The sequence below is a fragment of the Tetrao urogallus genome (genome assembly GCF_951394365.1).
Source record: "Tetrao urogallus genome assembly, chromosome: 8".
Taxonomy (NCBI): Eukaryota; Metazoa; Chordata; class Aves; order Galliformes; family Phasianidae; genus Tetrao; species Tetrao urogallus.
This window is the reverse complement of record NC_136821.1, coordinates 25441261-25459319: the sequence shown is the minus strand read 5'-3', so window position 1 is coordinate 25459319 and position 18059 is coordinate 25441261. Positions and strand designations below refer to the sequence as shown.

The window sequence follows — 18059 nt, the reverse complement described above, 5'->3', positions numbered from 1 at the left end:
GGGAGAAGCCACCGCTCGTGGCGGCTTTTTAGCAGATCGACAAAAACGGGAGCAACTTCTGCCCGCGTGTTGCAGCAGGTGAGGGCAGTGAGTACCGCACGAGGGGAAGCACGTGAGCCCAATCGGGCCCCAGCTACGAGGAGCCCGCATCCTCAGCTGCCTCATCTCACCCAGCTGGCCGCCTCCTCTAGCCAGGCAGGCGCAAAGCTCTGCTCCGGCCACAACGCGGAGCTCCTCAGAAGCCCCCTCATTTTGGCGGGAAGCAGGTGCTCCTCCGTAAGCTGAGAGATGCAGTGAGGCAAAGCAGAGAGAAGCTGGGTGCTGAGGCAGGCACGGAAAGGCTCAAGCTGCTCTGCGGCACTTGGCAGCTAGTCCCGTTTTGCATTACAGAATGCCCAGCAAAAGTTACAATTCCCAGACACAAATATCTTACACCAACTTTCAAAGCACTCCTCTATCCCTTTTCATAAAGTGAGAGCAGACTGAGGTTGGAAAAAAAAACAAGCAAAAACAACCCCAGATATCAGACATGCTTAGAGAGCAGCATCTTAAATCGCTGCAAATTCTAGAACAGTTTCCTTTGCTCTGAGGAGTCTCAACACCCAGGGCTGTGGTGGGAGGACTATGGGGACCCCAGCCTTATTTCTTATTTCTTGCTGCTGATGCAAGCTCTTTCCACAGATCCCACGTCCTCAGTTCTGTATTGCTGACAGTTCATAACCTTGTGCAGCAGACTCACCTTGTACCCCCAGGCAAATTCCAAGGTGGAGAACAAACATTTTCACCTGAAGTGTGTGCATACATAAAGCTGCATCTTTTAGAAGCAGATTTTTCCTAAGCTTAGCATTGCTTGTCCTAAATACACCTCAATGCTTCCATCCATTTACCATTATTCTGAATTTTGAGTCCTAAGATTACCTTTTTTTCCTAGTCATTAATGAAAAACTGACAGTGAACTGCTTATCGGTCATTACACAAATTCAAGTTTTTCAGCCAATTCCATCTAGCCTACGGTACTTTCATGAAGACCAAACACTTTATAGACAGCACCAAAACTACTACTGAATGCTTTCTTGACAGAAAACTTGGCATGGTTGCAACTACACAAAGACATCTCATAGTAATCCAAGTTCTTAATGAAGTGAGAGTTTTTATACTACAAATAAAATTAAAAAAAAAAAAAAAAAAACTGCTAGGGTATATTTTGTTCTTTATCTTTGCTGCTGTGGAGATTTAGGGAAAAAATAAAGGCAAAGCTCTGAGAAACAAGCCCTGGTGCATCCTAATCATCGCATTCTGTTTACCTTTTGAAACGTTCTAATTAGACAGTACAGCATATTCTCTTCTGACACCATCTCATTGCTGTTTCTATGCTGTATTTTTTTTTTTTAAGAATAGTATTTACTGGGGAAAACAGCGACCTCCTTGGGTGACTTCGCAGAGCTGCAGCCTAGAAATAATGCTCAAGAGAGGGTATTTGTAGGAGAAGCAGGTTTTTAGGAGTAACATCTTTTACTTTTTATCTTTTTTTATTATATCAGATGGTTGAAAATGAACATGTCTGACTTAAGGTTTTACTTTCTGAGATTAGTACCATGCCCTATTCGACTCCGTTTGCGGAAAAGAAAGCAGGCATTCAAGTGAAACTGCAGGACTAAGAACCGCAAGTTAGTTTGGACCATGACCTTAAGTGTCATTCAGTGATGCACATTACCCACATAATTTCAGAATAAGGAGAATATTAGCCTCCTTGACTTTCTTAACCCTTATTCTCATTATGAATCTTCCTCCAAAAAAAAAATAGCCTATTTAGATCACCATTCCATCTAAAACTTCATTCAGTATTTTTCATTGCCTCCTTGTTTGTCACATCTCCTAGACTTGTTTCATGTTTGTATTTGCATTCTACCAAGAAAATGCACTTTAAATATTTCTCCCAGCTCTCGTTCTCTGAGTGTCTCCTGTCTCTTGTGCTGTCCTCCATCCCTTGACTCCCTGTCAGAGCAACCACTTAACTTGTATCCCTAACTTCCTCTTAGTCTTGTATCCTCCCAAAAGCACATCTCAAACTTGTAATTCAGGTTTTTATCCCCTTACAGATGTTAGAAGGGAAAGTAGACTTTCATTATTTTTTAAATACTAATTTGCAGAACCAACCAGGCATATGTGAAGTATCACTAACCAGCACTTGTTTTCTCTTTATTCCCATTCCTCTTTCCTTCATTTAGGCAATCTGTTGAGCTCTTCAGGCTAAGTACCTCTTCTCCTGCCAAGATTGTTCAAGCAAACTCAAGGTTGCTATAGCAATTAATAATCATTTTTGTTTTAGGTTACAGAAACAAACTAAAAGAGTGGAGGCACCAGGAGGAGGTGGCAACAAAGAAGTCACAGTTAGAGAAAATGCAAGAACATATTTAGCAGTAAGGGGGATTATCAGTGAAAGCCTCTGCAGTTCCAGAAGAGACAGAGAAACAATATGGAGCAGGTAGCCTATAAAAAGGCTAATGCTTATTTAAACAACACAGAATTCATCTGAAAAGATGATAACTAGACTTAGTTTGTCTCTGCCATGCAATTCCTGACACCATGTCCCAAACTTGCATTAACTGTCGCACCTTTATTAGAGATGGTTACAATAGTCATCTCTTATACAGTTGCCTTAAAGACAAATTCCACAACCTAGCTTTGATGTAACAGCACAAGGCGTTAGCAACAACATCAATGCTATATTTGTTCATTTCTTGATGTTTTCAGTATATTTGATATCTCCTCTGCAAGCCCGACACTGCATAGCTGAAGAAAGATCCTATTTCTAAAATACATTTGCAGAAAAAGACTTGAAAAATAATAAATGCTAGAAAAAAAATCACAATTTAAGACAAACATGTTTTTAAAGATTATTTTAAATACTTGTGATATCAGTATATCAACATTATTTTCTATATATAACTGATGAAAAATATTTCCTAAATAGGAAGTATGAAATTAACTAAAAGGAGATGGTGATCTGTTTGATGGCTTTTTTTTTTTTTTTTTTTTTTTTTTTTTTTTTTAAGAGGCAGACAATTGCTGACAAAGAACGAGCACTGAGGTCACGCCAGCAGCTGGTGGTGATAGCAGAACACTTCAAGTATGAAAGAATAAATCCAGAGAAGAATGTGAGACTTGAGGCTAAGGAACAAGAACAAAGGAAAATGCTAGACTAGCTGTGAAGAAAGCCAGAGACAAGCACTATTTTCACTTAGGTGAATAGCTATTATACAGGAATTGAAGTTATTTTTTCCCTTAGTAATAACATCAATATGCCTAGTGTCAATAATCAGGACTCCCATTAGTGCAGTCTGCATTGAAGAGCTGCATTAGGACTTAAGCTACCTTCAGTTCAAGATGCACTGCAGTTCTTTTGCTATTTAACCAGTTTTCCAGCATTTCTCCAAATACCAGCAGCAATTCAAGTACGTCTTATGCTCTAAAGCAGTTCAAAGATGCAGATTGGTTCATACTTCAGAAAGAAGCACAACTGGGTTTCCACGCATACATGAACTTACGATTACCTTCATGTAGTCCATCAGAACAGACTCCAGCACAGCATGCTTCCAGAGCTCTTTCCTATGAACACCTCAACACACGGAGTTTGTACATTGCATACCAAAACACTGCAAACAGCACAGAACTCTTCAAGGGATGAAAGGATTCATCATGACTGCAGTTGAGCAGGAATAGCTGTTTGCTCTACCCATCTTGTTGTGACACGAAAACATACTGTCTCACAATAAGGTATAAGCATAAGCAAAAATTTTCTTTCCCAGCCTGTTTCAAAGCTCGCTCAAAGCCAACTCCGAGGTAAGTCTGGGCTCCTGTCCAGGTTGTGCCTCAAAGGGCAGTGTTGCATACTGGCATAAAGCACCAGTTAGCCAGCCATGAGCCTACTGAGTTCACAGGTTTCAAGTCAAAACATCAGCTTTCTAACCTGAGGAAGTCTGACTTGTGTTTTCGGTCCATTTTATCAACAGTTTGCAGGCAAAGAGGAGACTCCGAAGCAACATCTGCAATTCTAGTAAGCGCTGCTAATCGAAGCTACTGGACTAGAACACAAAATACTTCTCATCCATAGGTGTTTTGTTATTTTCAGCTACTTGAAAAGCTAGGTCTGAAAAACCACACAGAATAAATACTTGGTATGGGTCACTGCAGTGAGTTCTTTCAGCTAAAGGTTCCAACCTTATTCAAAAGAGGAGCAATGTTTTTTTCTTTACCAAATTGGTGCTGTTCTCATTCCCAAAGCTATTTTCCCAGATTGCAACTATGGTCTGTATACACATCACATTGAGAGGAAGTAAAAGCATTCGTGTTTTATCAGCCAGTGAAAATTAACCTAGACAGACCATGATAACCTTTATAACCATTTGAGGTGCCAGAATACATTTTGCTTATCTTTTGCAGCTTCACCATAGATTTTTGGGCCCACTTCAGTAGAAAGAAGAAACAAAAATAGAATTGTCTTTTTACAAAAGGTATAAAGACCTTATTGCTGACTTTTGGAAGAAACACCCAACTCAATCAATTGACGTGCTATTGTTTCAGAAAAGGCAAGTTTTCAGTATCAACAGTAAGATAAACTATAGCAAGACAAGAACTTTTCTTTGCCAGTCATCTTATTTTCTGCTTGACTAATATTATCTAGTGAAAGAAAATGACATTTGTAGATCCAAATTGTATTGCTGTTCCTGTAGAGTCTCCTGCAAAGAAGAGTAATCAACTCCTGTGATCTCCCTAAGCTGAAGCTTAACTTCACTTGAATTCAATATGCATCAAGCATAGGTTCTAAAAAGCCTGCAAGCATTTAAACATTTAACTTCTAAACTTCATTTTCTTGAATTTACAATTGATTATGTAGATATAAACGTATTTAAGAAAATATACAAATACTTCAAGCATATAAGCTTTAAAGACCTCCACATGGAACCTGATATCTTATACAGCATTTACCAATGCAGTTTTTACACAGTATAATGAATATCAAGTACATTAACTCATAATTAGAAATATTTAAATTGCTTTAATATTTGAAGTGAATAGCCTCTACATCTTCCTGCTGTTAAGTCTGTTTCTTTTTCCAACATTCACCACTTTTCTAAACAATAACAGCCAAAAACCACTGAGCAGGAGCAGCTATCAACAGCTGACCTGAGCTTTTCTGATTAACAGGTAAGCCCATCAGTGAAGAGGATGCCAAATTTCACAAGCAGGAAGAGATTTTTGTCTATTTTTCTCCAACATACAAAGGAGACTGATGTCCAGTCATGAGCTTCAAATCCATGAATGATTTAGAAAGAGCAATTCAGATCATCTTCTCAGAACAGTTTTTTGGAAATTACTTGATCCAAAGAAATGAAAGAAAAACTAAGTCTTCATCCTCTCAACTTCAAAATGTATGGCTTATTTCAAAGTACAACTTTCAAAAAACAAAGTTCCTTAAAAAGGCACCAATGCACGTGTAGCTTGTTTATTTTACATGAAGCTCTCAGTGCTAATCTTGCAGTCAGAGTACAGTTTCCTATTTATTGCTGTTCCATAAACTGTTGCAACTGCACAGACATTGCCTTAGATCCTTGATGCTTGATAATGGATCAAAAAGAAGTCATTTTGCCACTAGTATCATGTCCACTCTATAAACAGACATGTTTCAGGGGAATGGTATGCAACAGAAAAAAAAACCAAACACCTCAGCCTTGAGGTTCATACCACTGAAGCTGCAATCGCATTTGCCAGGAAGCTCTCCTCCATATCCTCCGGTGAGGCAGCGCTTCAAAACTAGAAAACTGATATGGAAGAGCACGTAAAGCAGACTCGAAAGAGTAAAGTGAACAGCAGGAACCAAAGAAAGCTGACACAGCAACAGTGCTAGCATCAAACACGGGGGAACTGGATTCTTTTTTCATCTCCACCTTCAGTTTCCCGAGTGACCTCAGTAAACCACTGTCCCCTGTGCCTCTGTTCTTAATTTGCAGAAGTGGGATAATGAGAACTTGTCTACTAACAAGAGCATTACAAAAATTAAATTAGAGATGATCTGATAGTAATCACAAGGCTGTTTTATTTCTGGTATTCTGAAGAGGGTACACTTATTGTTCTCAAAAAGCAACTGGAGCTAAGTCCAAAGAAGCCATCACAGTGGGAAGAACTGAATTATATAGAATACCTGAAAATTGAAGTCCCATATTCTAACATTTATTAATCAAAAGTTTTAATGTTTTAAAAAATTTCAGTGCTACTATGCATACAAAAGTATTAGTAAATAAATAAAATCAGACACAAACCACAAGAAGGAAAGTTCCTGTACAGCTTTATAGCAAGAGCCATAAAAACTGATCACGGACAGCTCATCTGCAATTTCTTCCAAGCACTAAAATGCTTTTAAATTAATCTGTCATTCGTAAATGAACTTGATTTACAAAACCAAGAACAAGTCCTATCCACCTGCTGAAAAACTGGAGCAGGTACAATGCAGAAATCTTCGCTATCTTGCCCTGCTTATAACCTTCCATATGAGCTTTCACACCCAATCAAAGGTTTTCAAGGCTATCTGGAACCTGCAACTAGCTACAACATGAACATGACCCTCGAGTGAGCTGAAGCATCTCGACACTCCCATGTCATCCATCATAGATAGATCACTCATTAGTACCATAGTCATATGAAATGTAGATATTAAACCCTTGTATTCTCTTCCAAGTTGCATCTTCAGTTTAACTTTTGTGCATAAAGTAAAGCAGTATGTAACTACGTGAACATTCCCTAACAGGACAAGAAACAGCCAGTAGTCTTAAAGAGTCACCTGCTATCCAAACCAGTAAACATATTGCTTATGCAAATGAAAAAAAAAGTAAATGGTTTTGTACAATGTATGTTTACAGACCACAACTTTTCTTCTGCCTTCTATGTAGAGGCACTAGACAGGAAAGCCCCAGTTATCTCCTTTCACATTTTTGTTCATTTCCAAACATTTGAAAAGAAAATGCAAATTGTTTACAAAATCGTTTTTCTTGTTTATTTTAAATGAAGCTGGTACAGACAATGTCCATTCAAAACCCATGTCCCAGGCCAAAAGGTACAAACAAGAGTGTCAAAGTAACACCAGTTGCCTGCTGTGAACATTCTTGCATGAATACCTGCGTGTACTAATTGCTATATGAAGTTAAAATGCTTCTGGGCTCTTCTGGCAAGATTTAAGATTCATTAGGGTTTTCAATTCTATGTCTTCAGCAAAGCCATCTCTGGAGCAAGGTACAGATGACAACGGTTCTAGCCTTTTCATTTCAAACTCTGATCTTCTTCGTTGGGCCATCAGCACAATTTAAGCAAAATAGCTCTGAGTTATGGATACATGATTTCTCCACAGTTTAGTTCTGAAAAACTTCATCTCGCACTGAAAGTTATAGTCCAGGAGTGAAACAGTCACACATCAAAACTTCAGGGCAGATATGGAAGTCATTAAGAACACTCGCCCACCTGGCAGATCTTACAACCTTCGTGCCTGAAATGCACGAACCTAGTGAACATACAAATGCATGTGTGTACGTGTATTTCTAAAGGGGAGGGCGGAAGGGAAAAGGAGAGCAGGGCTGCAGCTGGATCACAGAAGTTCAGCACAATGGAAACAGAAACAATAGTGTATAATGAGCACGAGAATTTAAAATACCAGACGCTTGAAAATAAACTCCCAGAGATGGGGTGCCAGTTTCAATTCAGTGTTGAACACCACATTACAAAAGAACTATTATTTAAAAATAAAAAAGGATTAAGGGGAAATAAAACAAACAGAAGGATCTAAACTGTTGAGTGACCCCCCGTCTGTTCCTGATAAACTTCAATCACATCTTCCTCCTCCATCCCCAGCTGTGAGAACAGAGAAAAAACAGCACAATTGTTATAAATCTGGTGCACTGAATTCAGAGCAGGTCCTAGAAAAGCTATCTGATGCTTTGTTCTCCTGTCCCATAATTTTTCAAAGGACAAAGGGGTGAAAAAATTTTCAATACCTTACTAGCCAACACTCACAATCTTAAGTATTTTTTCTTCCATCATATACTTTTCAGCACATCTCAGTCAAAGCAATAATCTTATCTGTGGTCTAAATCCACTTGTGAAGCAGTACACATCAGCTTGGGAATTACTAGCTTTACTCTCCTCTGAACTCCTTCTCAGGCAACAGATGCACAGGAATGTAACTACCAACACTGTGAATGCATCTGCTGTATAGCCATATGGATTATATACTGCATGCTGCTAAGCATGATACCACTAAGACCGACAGCTTGCAACTCAAAGCCTGTTCACAGCTGTTGTCTCAAAGTAACCTGCTCATTGCGGAATTCAACGTTTGATTTTTTTCTAGAAAGTCATCATTATATTTCAATGTTTCTTCCTGCTTTATCATAACAATTGGTGGAAGTCACTGTACAGCAGAAGTAACCTGTTTGCTGTTTATTTACACTTCCATCTAATAAATGTGAACAAAATACACGTTTGTTTCAAATTCAAGCTGAAGATCTAGTTCAACAACTGATCGGCTCCCCCAGATTTTTTTTCACTGATGAGCAGTGACTATATCTTTCTTCTGAGGGAAAATTACATGTGAAGGTCCAATCAGTCTTTTTTCTGACCTATGTACCAGCCTTACTAAAAACTTCAGTCAGACAAGTACAGTCAGACTACATTTAGTCAGATATATTCTAAGAGGTCGGCTATATTTAAAGAAACAAATCAGATTAGTTTAGCAGAACAGATTAACAAATTTTGCATTTAGTTTCTCCACTGAATGCTGTATGCAACACTCTTTGAAAAGAAACTCACCTCCTTGGGGGTATGATTATCAGTAATTCTCTGACCCTCGAAGAGAAACCTGAGTGAGTTCATTGGAACACCCTTAAAAAAAAGAAATGCATAAGAAAAACTCAACTGAGATGTACACATTGATAATACATTTTTAATAAAAACCACACACGTGTAAGTCAAAAAAGAAAGTGTAGTTTCTTGTTACACAGAGAGGTCAGCTATCCTGTTGCTCCCACGTAAACTACCAAGTGTCTTGAGGGGAATAATGGTTCTGAACTGCATAGTTCTTCCCAAGTTACAGTAAAGCTCTTCTAGCTCAAGAACTGGGAAACTTTCTTAGCATTTCCCCCCTCACCTCCTCTAAAGTACCAACTATACCCTCTCTTCCAAGACATTACATGAAGGTGCAACCTTCTTCTGAACCATTTATCAGCCTTATTAAAGACTAGCATAACATACAGAATGTGTGTATTTCAGGAACTCCTACTCTTGCTTTCACAGTGGTATATCACTGTAAGAAAGGATGGTATCCTTTACAGCTACAAGCTCTGCAAAAGCTCTACACTGTGAAGGATAGGGAGCAGAGAAAGGTGCACCCCAAGAGCAAATAAAATGAGGTCCAGTGTACAGTATTCCTCTGTTAAACTCAATAGCACACTTCACCTTTGCAACTAAGACAAACATCTAACCTTTTCCACTTCTTTCATATGCATTATCAGCAAAGTAAGCGTAAGTGAAATATGAACTGTTTAGTGCATCAATTACATCTCAGAAATACTGCTTGCAAATTATTAGGCAGAACAACTCATAAGTAGGAAAAGCTTTCCACAATGCTCCAACAATCCCTCTGGGCAGCTTGGAAGAAATGCTTGGTGTCCCTCTAGAAGATAAAGATTACTTGACACCAAAACCAGTGTTGACTATAGATGAAGGAAGTGGGACTCTCCAGCATTCAGCCAGGAGACGGATATAGTTCTGTCTGCTGAAACATGGATTTCTCAGAAAAAAAGTCTGCACAAGCATTTCCAACAGTGAATACGACTAACTGCACAAATGATTTCCAGAATCTGCTTTTAAGTTTTCTGATGAATGCCAATTTTAATAATTTGTTCATTTTTGCTACAAAGATACCCGTTGTTTAACCTTTTATCTCCTTCTCTAGTAGGATAGGAGGCCATATAGCAACATTAGTGTACAAAGACACAGAAAATCTAATGCATCATAGTATAAAAAAGGCATTTCAACAGAACTGGCCATACTTTGATGCAAATTGAGCTCATCACTAAAAAGGTTTTTTTTTTTTTATTTAATAATTTTATCCACTGAACTTCCATGCAATTGCTCAAGAAAAGGCCATATAAGGCATCTGTCCCCAAAGCTAGGAGTGAAGTAGGCCAGGGCCACTAGAAATAGCATCACTGAATCCACAGTATCTGCCACAGAACCTGCAAGTGAACATGCATTTTCTGTCCTGGAACAGTAGTTACTATTTACCTGTACCAACCGTTAATACTGAATATTTCTTCAGGTTAGGGTATAATAGCTAGCGTAAATTTATTACCATACTTTTGACAGTAACAATGTCTAAGGCTGCCCTCATCCCAAGCTGCAGTATTCTATTTCACGGGAATTTGGACCCAGAAGATTTTACAGTAACTATAAATGCAAGCGTGGACATTTTAAAAGATCACTTCTACACCTTCTGAACAGCCACTATACATCCAGTGTCATTGTTTCACAAACCTGTCTTTGACAGTATGATTCTTTGAGTTTCTTAAGGTGTGTTGTCATTTTCACCTTGAAGTGAATTTCACTGCTGTCCTAAGAACAGAAAAGGAAAAAAAAAGATTATTTTAGTAACTGCTTGCTTTTTCTATGCTCATTTTAAGGGTTTCATTAAGAAAGTCTTACAGAAAAAGTAGCACAGAACATTATTTAACTATCACTGGGCATGATTTAGTGACTGCTAAATCATCTTAAGAGGTTCATCTTATGCACTTACATTCATCACTTTTGCAGGAAGCCCTGTTTTAAAACAGATGGCACAGTATAGCCTTTGGCTCACTATGGACATTTTTGGATTTAGAAGTATTAAATACCATACTCAGCTCAGTCTGTACTCCATCTTTAACCAGCTGACATACTTACAAAATACAAACATACATATGCAGGGGACTTCTGCTCAAAGATTCCACGAGACAAGTTAAAGCTTGTATTTCAAAATATATGCAAAACCTTGTTCAAATAGAGCAATTATCTGGAACTTAGGATACAGGCTGACTTGGCAACATAACATCAACCTAAAGCAAAATCTCAGCTCTCATTATTCTGTAGTCCTTCCTACAAGCAATAAGGTAAAATTCACTGCATTTGTCAAAATGGCTGCAGATAAAGCAGACCACAAAAGGTTCTGCACAAACAGTACATGGGTCACACAGCTTTTGAATGTGCTCTCATCATAGGTGATTAAACCAGCAAGATTTCAGTTTATGTTAGCACCAGTTAAAATCATGTCTCCAGTAAAAAACAATTGCACTAATATTCCAACAAATGAGTTAAATCAGATGAACTAATGGTTCTCTGTGGAGAAAGACTTCTGTTCGGAAAGAAGTTAGGTATTTATTTAAACAATACAAATTCGGACTTACAATCCAGCACCCATTACCAACAAGTCAATCAACAGAATCCTCTTCCTATTCTTATCCAGTAGGGCTGATCTCACACTTGGTGTATATGAAATGCAAAGACCCAAATTTAAGAGTATGCTATCACACACTGCTGACAATTAGTAAATATTTATTTGGGGTCTGGAGGGGAAGACTCACAATGAACAACTTACAGTATCAACTTTCTCCCATTCATTTCAATAGTTTAAAGATTTACACCATCTCCCAGATATCCATTAAGCGAAAACTCACCTGCCCAATGACTTTGAGTTTAATGTATTCCCCCTCTTTCTTATCTCCTAAGTCCTCAGCTGAAGGCTTTGCTTCCTGCAAGAAAAGCATTCAAAAAAAAACCCTTACGATTGAAGTCCAACACTTATTTTCACTAGACAATATGATGCCAGTTACCCTCATCATGTTAAATTCACAGTATTTAAGGTATCTTATTTCATCCTCTATGCGTGAAAATAGTAGCATGCTACTACAATAGGCTGTCTATGTGTGAGAAGTTGATGATGAAAGAAACACCATGAAGAACAAAAGAAGGATCACTGGGGAGCACTGGAACAGGCTTCCCAGAGAGGTGGTTGAGTCGCCATCCCTGGATGTGTTTAAAAACCACTTGGATGTGGTGCTCAGGGACATGAATTAGCTGAGGGTTGTTAGAGTTAGGGTAGCAAGGTTAGGTTGCCGTTGATGACAGACTTGATGACCTTGAGGTCTTTTCCAACCTGAGCAATCCTTCGATTCTACAATTTAAAAATAGGTGACAGATGAAAAGATCTGGGAGATATGATTTTATACCACTAACTCAACAAGCAGATAGCAAAAAAAAAAAAACAAAAAAAAAACAAAAAAAGGAAGTATACCAACAGACTCAGACACTTGACAAAAAGGACAGCATGAGTAAATAAATACTCATAACTCCCTACCAGTGTAAAGGCAGTGAACCACACAACACTTTCCCATCTTTCTACTGCATCAACAGCAGATACTACTTTCAAAAGGACAGTAAGCCACCTTCTCCTATGACTACAAAACAACATTGGTTAAAAGTTTCCTTCTAGTATGTTTGTTACAAGACTAACTCTTAAAAATTTAACTTTTACTTCTAAGAACTACATTGCTTTGGTATTTCTCCAGGATAAGAATTAATTGTACAGGAAACTTTGACTCAACATTTCAAGCAGTAAAGCTCTTCAACTTACGTGCCATATTCTATAAAGCATGAATCAGGGACATCAAAGTTCTCATGTTAGCTGCTGATAAATAAAGTAAGCCAAAGAGCAGGCAGTACTAGCCCTATCTCTTTTGCCTGCCACTACACATTTGGATCAGGGCTTCAGTTATGTTCCATTACAACACAAGGGATCCCATACAGACACCACCACAGGTCCAGCTGGTATTCAATCAAAAAGCCTTCCCAAGTAATCAGAAATACAGACTTCCTGCTGATCGTGTTCCATCTTCCTTTTTCATTCTACTGCTTAGCACAGTAGACAAAATGAGTAGAAAGTTTACATGTATCTAATACATGTCTTCCCAGCCATAAAGGTGATTTTTACTGAGTACGTACAAATATCCTCTGTATGCCTGAACTTAAAATCCATACAACACCTACATATTAAGGCCATCCAGATAAACCTCTAACTCCGTATTAAAATGGTAGATGAACCTTTCTGAGCATCTCCTCCCACCCTCCCAGAGGTTAAACAAGCATAACTACATACTTGTCCAGTGGGAAGTGTCCCTGCCTCTAGCAGGGGGGTTGGAACTAGATGATCTTAGAGATCCCTTCCAACCCAAACTGTTCTATGACTCTATTATAACAACTTGCAAAAGGGCAGGAAGCCTGTAACTACCTCCCCTATGTGCACTACTTAATCCGGACGAAAGGAAAAAGAGCAGCTCTTTGTGTAATTTTGAATACTGCCTCAAGCCCAATCCATTCCATTTTTGCAGCATCAAAAGCCATAGACTCCACCTGGCCTGATATTCACCCGGGCCCAATCTAGACTACTGGAATTGATGTATCACCCTCAAAGATCAAATAAAAAAGATTAACCCCAAGCCTTCCAGGAACTGGACGCTCTCAAGTCTCTGAGCAAGTCACTTTGGACACGTGAAAAGAGTCTTTACCAGTAACAGTCTCAACAAGCAAGCTTCCCACTTAAGTTTTCCCTTTCTAACACAGTTGAATTCTAATCTCATGGACTACTTGCAGGAATAAAAATATGCTGGCTTTCACTCCTGACTCACAGAGTAAAAATGAGAACCAACACCTGTCCTAATTGCTTGCACAAGCAGCATTTTTATTGCCTATGTGTATTGCCTAGGATTACTAGCCTCAAGGAAACAAAATGTTTCAGTTCTCTATAGATACAAAGCACGTAACAAATTTCTCCTGTTTGTAGGAGAATTTAAGACATCCCCTCCTTTCAAAGGATCAGATCAGTCACTGTCTTAGCTTACTTCTGCATAAGAACTGAATTGCACAGCAGCATATTATCCCAAAATAAGTATTCGTATTTGTTCAAACACTTCATTCTAACATTTACCTACTTAGCTCCTATAACCAAATCAGCCTGTAAAAAGTATGACAAAATATTATTACTACTGTAGCAGCACCTCTGGCCAATACAGCTGGAAATCAATGATTCCTAAGTTATTTGTTTTCTACTCACAGGGAAAGAAGACTCAAGTACTAAACTCTAATAGGGAAAGCAGCAAGCAGTAGAGAAAGCAGGAATTAGAAAAAGGGAACTAGAGTCCTAAAACACCATACCATTAAGATGCTTGTTTAAAGCCCAAGCAGCTTATCACCCACATCACAAAAATCAGTGCTGAGACAGAACTTCAGGAAAAGAAAAACAAGGTCAAATCTATGTTGACACAAATAAAAATAAATAAATAAAACAATGCAAAAGGTTTGAAATCAATACAAGACCTTGCAAAACACCTCTCTGCATCTTGTCATTGCTAACTACACTGCGATTCAATGCCAAATGGTAAAGCCCAGCAGAAAACCTCGTAAGAACAAATAGAGCAAGGAGTAAACAACTAGCATTTACTAACAAAACCCTGGATCACTAACCCACCAGCTATCCCCCAGACTTTCACTTCCACTGTGAACAGCAATGATGTTACTCTTCCACCATGAAATTCTACATTAAAAGAAAAATAAGCACACAAACAAAAGAAGAATACCCCAGTTCTAACTTTCCATTAGATCTCCAAGGTTTTATAGAGTTTTTTCCATAGTCAAATCTATTTCACCTATAACTAGGTCATAACACAGTTAAACATAGCCAAAAACACAGTCAAACCCTTTTCACCTAAAGAGCATGAAGTGAGGCAGCTAGTAGTCTCACATTTGTGTCAATACTGAATTCATGACCTTAAAGCACCCAAAGCTTCTTGGATGAAATGTACTAAGTGTGCCAGGTATTTGCTGCTATAGCTAGCAGAACCACAAAACAAGTATTGTAAGCTTGTGTATTACAAATTTCCTCTTCCAGTTTTCTCAAGTGCTTAGACTTTACTGTCTAAACATACCCAGATCAAAATTACACAATTGCACTACGCTTCATAATCCAGCCATTGAACTCTGACATTTGCTACAGGAGTGAGAGAACGTATAAAATTGTGCCACAGCATTCCATTTATGGTCCAGGAAGAGACAGACACTTGTGTTCAACTAGAGCAAAAACAACCCAGGATGCTTCAGAGAAGGAAACAAATTTTCTCTTCTGCTTGGATCCCACCAAGCAGCCATGTGCTTTTTGCAGTTTGCCTATCTTACAGTAACTTTTACAATAAGAAAGTACCTATCTCCTTGGGAATAAAGTTACTAAATCAAGCATGTTTCTTGATTTATACTAGAAGGATGGGTCAAAAGCATAACTACTGCCAAATGGCATCCATCCTCTTAATTTCAGAGCCACAAGGAAGACACAGTAAGCAATGTCCAATTTCAGGCTGTAGCAATTGAACAGATCAATACAATGGGAAAGGTGTTACTACAAAGGCGTGATGATGGAAGGACCAGCACAATAGAAAGGTGCTGTAAAGGAAGAGAAGATTGCTCCCCTGTATTAGAAGATTCCAGGTTCACAGAGGAAAGCTTCACCAAGGAGAGATCTCCAGAAAGAAACCTTTCCCCAGTGGCAGTCAGCCCTTAAATGGGTCTAGGGGAGGTGCAGCCAGGATCAACCCTTTCCTGTCACACAGCTGAAGTGCCTTCACATGTGCTTTCAGGGCTGACCAGGTCCCTTCCCCAGGTGCTCAACCAGAGGTTCAAGCTGTGACTCAACAATTCCCATACAGAAGCAAATTATTCTAGTTGATATTACTTCAACTGATTACTTTGATAAACAAGGGAATAAGGTCTACAGCCCTGCATGCTGTATGGTTACTTAGGCAGCTGTTGAGCTCTTGCTGCAGTCTCCCCAGTACAGCGACACGTACAGCGACAATACTTAGCTTAACTATTTTCAATATATCAAAATGGGCTGTTATTCAAAGACCAAAAAGGTGATCCCATATAGGAAATTTTACATACTTCAAGCAGTTCCAAACATGTATGTGCTTTAGCAGGACTGGGCTGGAGAAGGAATTACTTAATGAAAGCTGCTATGTGTTAAAACATGCCTTAATTCACAAATGCAGAGCACTACAGAATGGGTCACGTGAATTGCAGCCTACAAAATCTAGTTCAGAATTTGTGCTTTCTGTCTACACAGCCACTTTCCTGCAGTTCCCTGCACTGAAGATGTGCCCTAGCCGGTGCCAGCAACAGCTGCGCTCACACAGAGAGGCAGGAGCATCCTCACCAACACAGCTGCACAAGGCTGAAAAGCAGCAGATGACCACCAGCACGTACAGCAATAATTTCTGTTCACAACCTATGGAGGCTATTCTGCACAGCAAATACAGCCTATCAAGTTTTGAATATCTGTAATTCCCTGGCTGGCACCGGCACTATTCTTGACTTCACAGCATCGCAAGAAACATTTGTAGATACTAACATTGATTTTTCAGAATTCAAACGATCGTGACAAAGTTAGAAAACACTGCCATATGAAAGTACTATAAATGATAAAGTCAAACAGAACACAGATTGGAACTGGAACGCTGTTGTAGCTTCCAGCCAGCAGGTCACACAGCCTAACGCGACGGATGCGAGCAAAGGGCTCTGTGCGCGCCTGCCGAGCGAGCCAAGAACTTGCCGTACAAGGAACTATTGAAGTCCCCGGCTGACGGTCAGAACTGACAACATCACGGCGCACCAGCGGAGGCAGGACAGGGTCTGGGTGAAGGACCGGATGTTTAATACGTGCAAACAACGCTGAACCGGGCAAGTCAGAGTTCACCTCCCCCCCCCCCTTTCGCGTTCCTAAGGCAGCCGGGGGCCCCGGCAAGCCCGGCCCAACCCGCGGAGAGCCCGCTCCATGGAGCAGCATCCCACCGCACCGCCGGGCAACCGCAACGAAAGGAAAGGAAAGCAGCGGCTGCCGCGCGCGCCGCCCCCCTCCCCGAGCCGCAACCCCCCCCTCCCCACCAGGAGCGCGCCCCGGGGCCGGCCCCGCTCCCAGTGCCCCGAGCGGGGCGGGATGGAGGGATTCACCCCTAGCGGGGAGGGAGCGGAGTCGGAGGCAGAGTTCGACCGAGCCGTGAGGCATCCCCCCCCCCCCCCCCCCCCCCACACACACACACACCGCGCTCCCCGACGGGACACCCCCGCCCCGCCGTCTGCAGGGGGCGGCCGGGGGAGCGGGGGGGGGCGGAGGGAGCGGCTCCCGCCTCGCGCCCGGGCCGCGGGACTTCGTATACGCCGCTCTCCCCGTGGCCGGGGCTCCCCGCGTACCTGGTCCGACATGGCTGGGCGCGGGGCGGGCGGCGGGCTCGGCTGGGCCGCTGCGGGGCTCGGCTCCTTTCTCTGCCCGCAGCGCAAACACAGGCCGCGGCGCGGGCGGGATTTCCTGTGCGCCTGAGCTCACTTCCCGCCGCCGGCTCCTCCCCGCCCGAGCGGGGCTCGGCTCTGCCCGCCCTGGCTCGCTCCGCGTCGGGACGCGGGGCCCGGCCTACTGCGCTGTTGCTTCGCGGCCGGCGCCGTGCTAGGCCCGCAGCGGACGCGACTCATATCGCGGGCGGTGCGGCGCCGACGGCCCGTGTGCCGGGCAGCGGGCCGGGCGGCACTGCCGCCGGGGGGAGCGCGTCAGTTCAGTAACGCTCCCGACGCCCTTCCCCCAAATCGGCTTCAAAACGACGCACGGTATCAACAATAAAACAAAGCTCACCCTATACGCCGTTGCTACTCACAAGCGAAAGCACAGCTCTAAATGCAGAGGGGTAGCCGTATACCGGTGTGGCTCTAGCATAAGACCTGAGCGTAATTCTTAACGCTACCCATTTTCTTACACAGTTCTGCAATAAAAGCGCACGCTCGCACAGCTGCCTGCCCCCATACAGAACAAAGGCTCGGCTCTGACACGTGCACGGCCGCACACACCGCGCTGACTCGCCGCTCCGCCTCGTTAAAGAAGTCGCGGCCCC

General features: G+C 41.3%; 1 protein-coding gene across 1 annotated transcript; it reads right to left on the bottom strand.

Annotated features, from left to right (window-relative positions):
• Window positions 1-7830: 7830 nt before the first annotated feature.
• SUMO1 (small ubiquitin like modifier 1) lies at window positions 7831-11918 on the bottom strand (the record flags this gene model as incomplete). Its single annotated transcript, XM_079538883.1, has 5 exons — window positions 7831-7899; window positions 8857-8928; window positions 10582-10659; window positions 11757-11831; window positions 11913-11918. 5 exons carry the CDS (start codon window positions 11916-11918, stop codon window positions 7831-7833), a joined length of 300 nt encoding a protein of 99 aa, XP_079395009.1.
• Between the last annotated feature and the right edge of the window lie 6141 nt (window positions 11919-18059).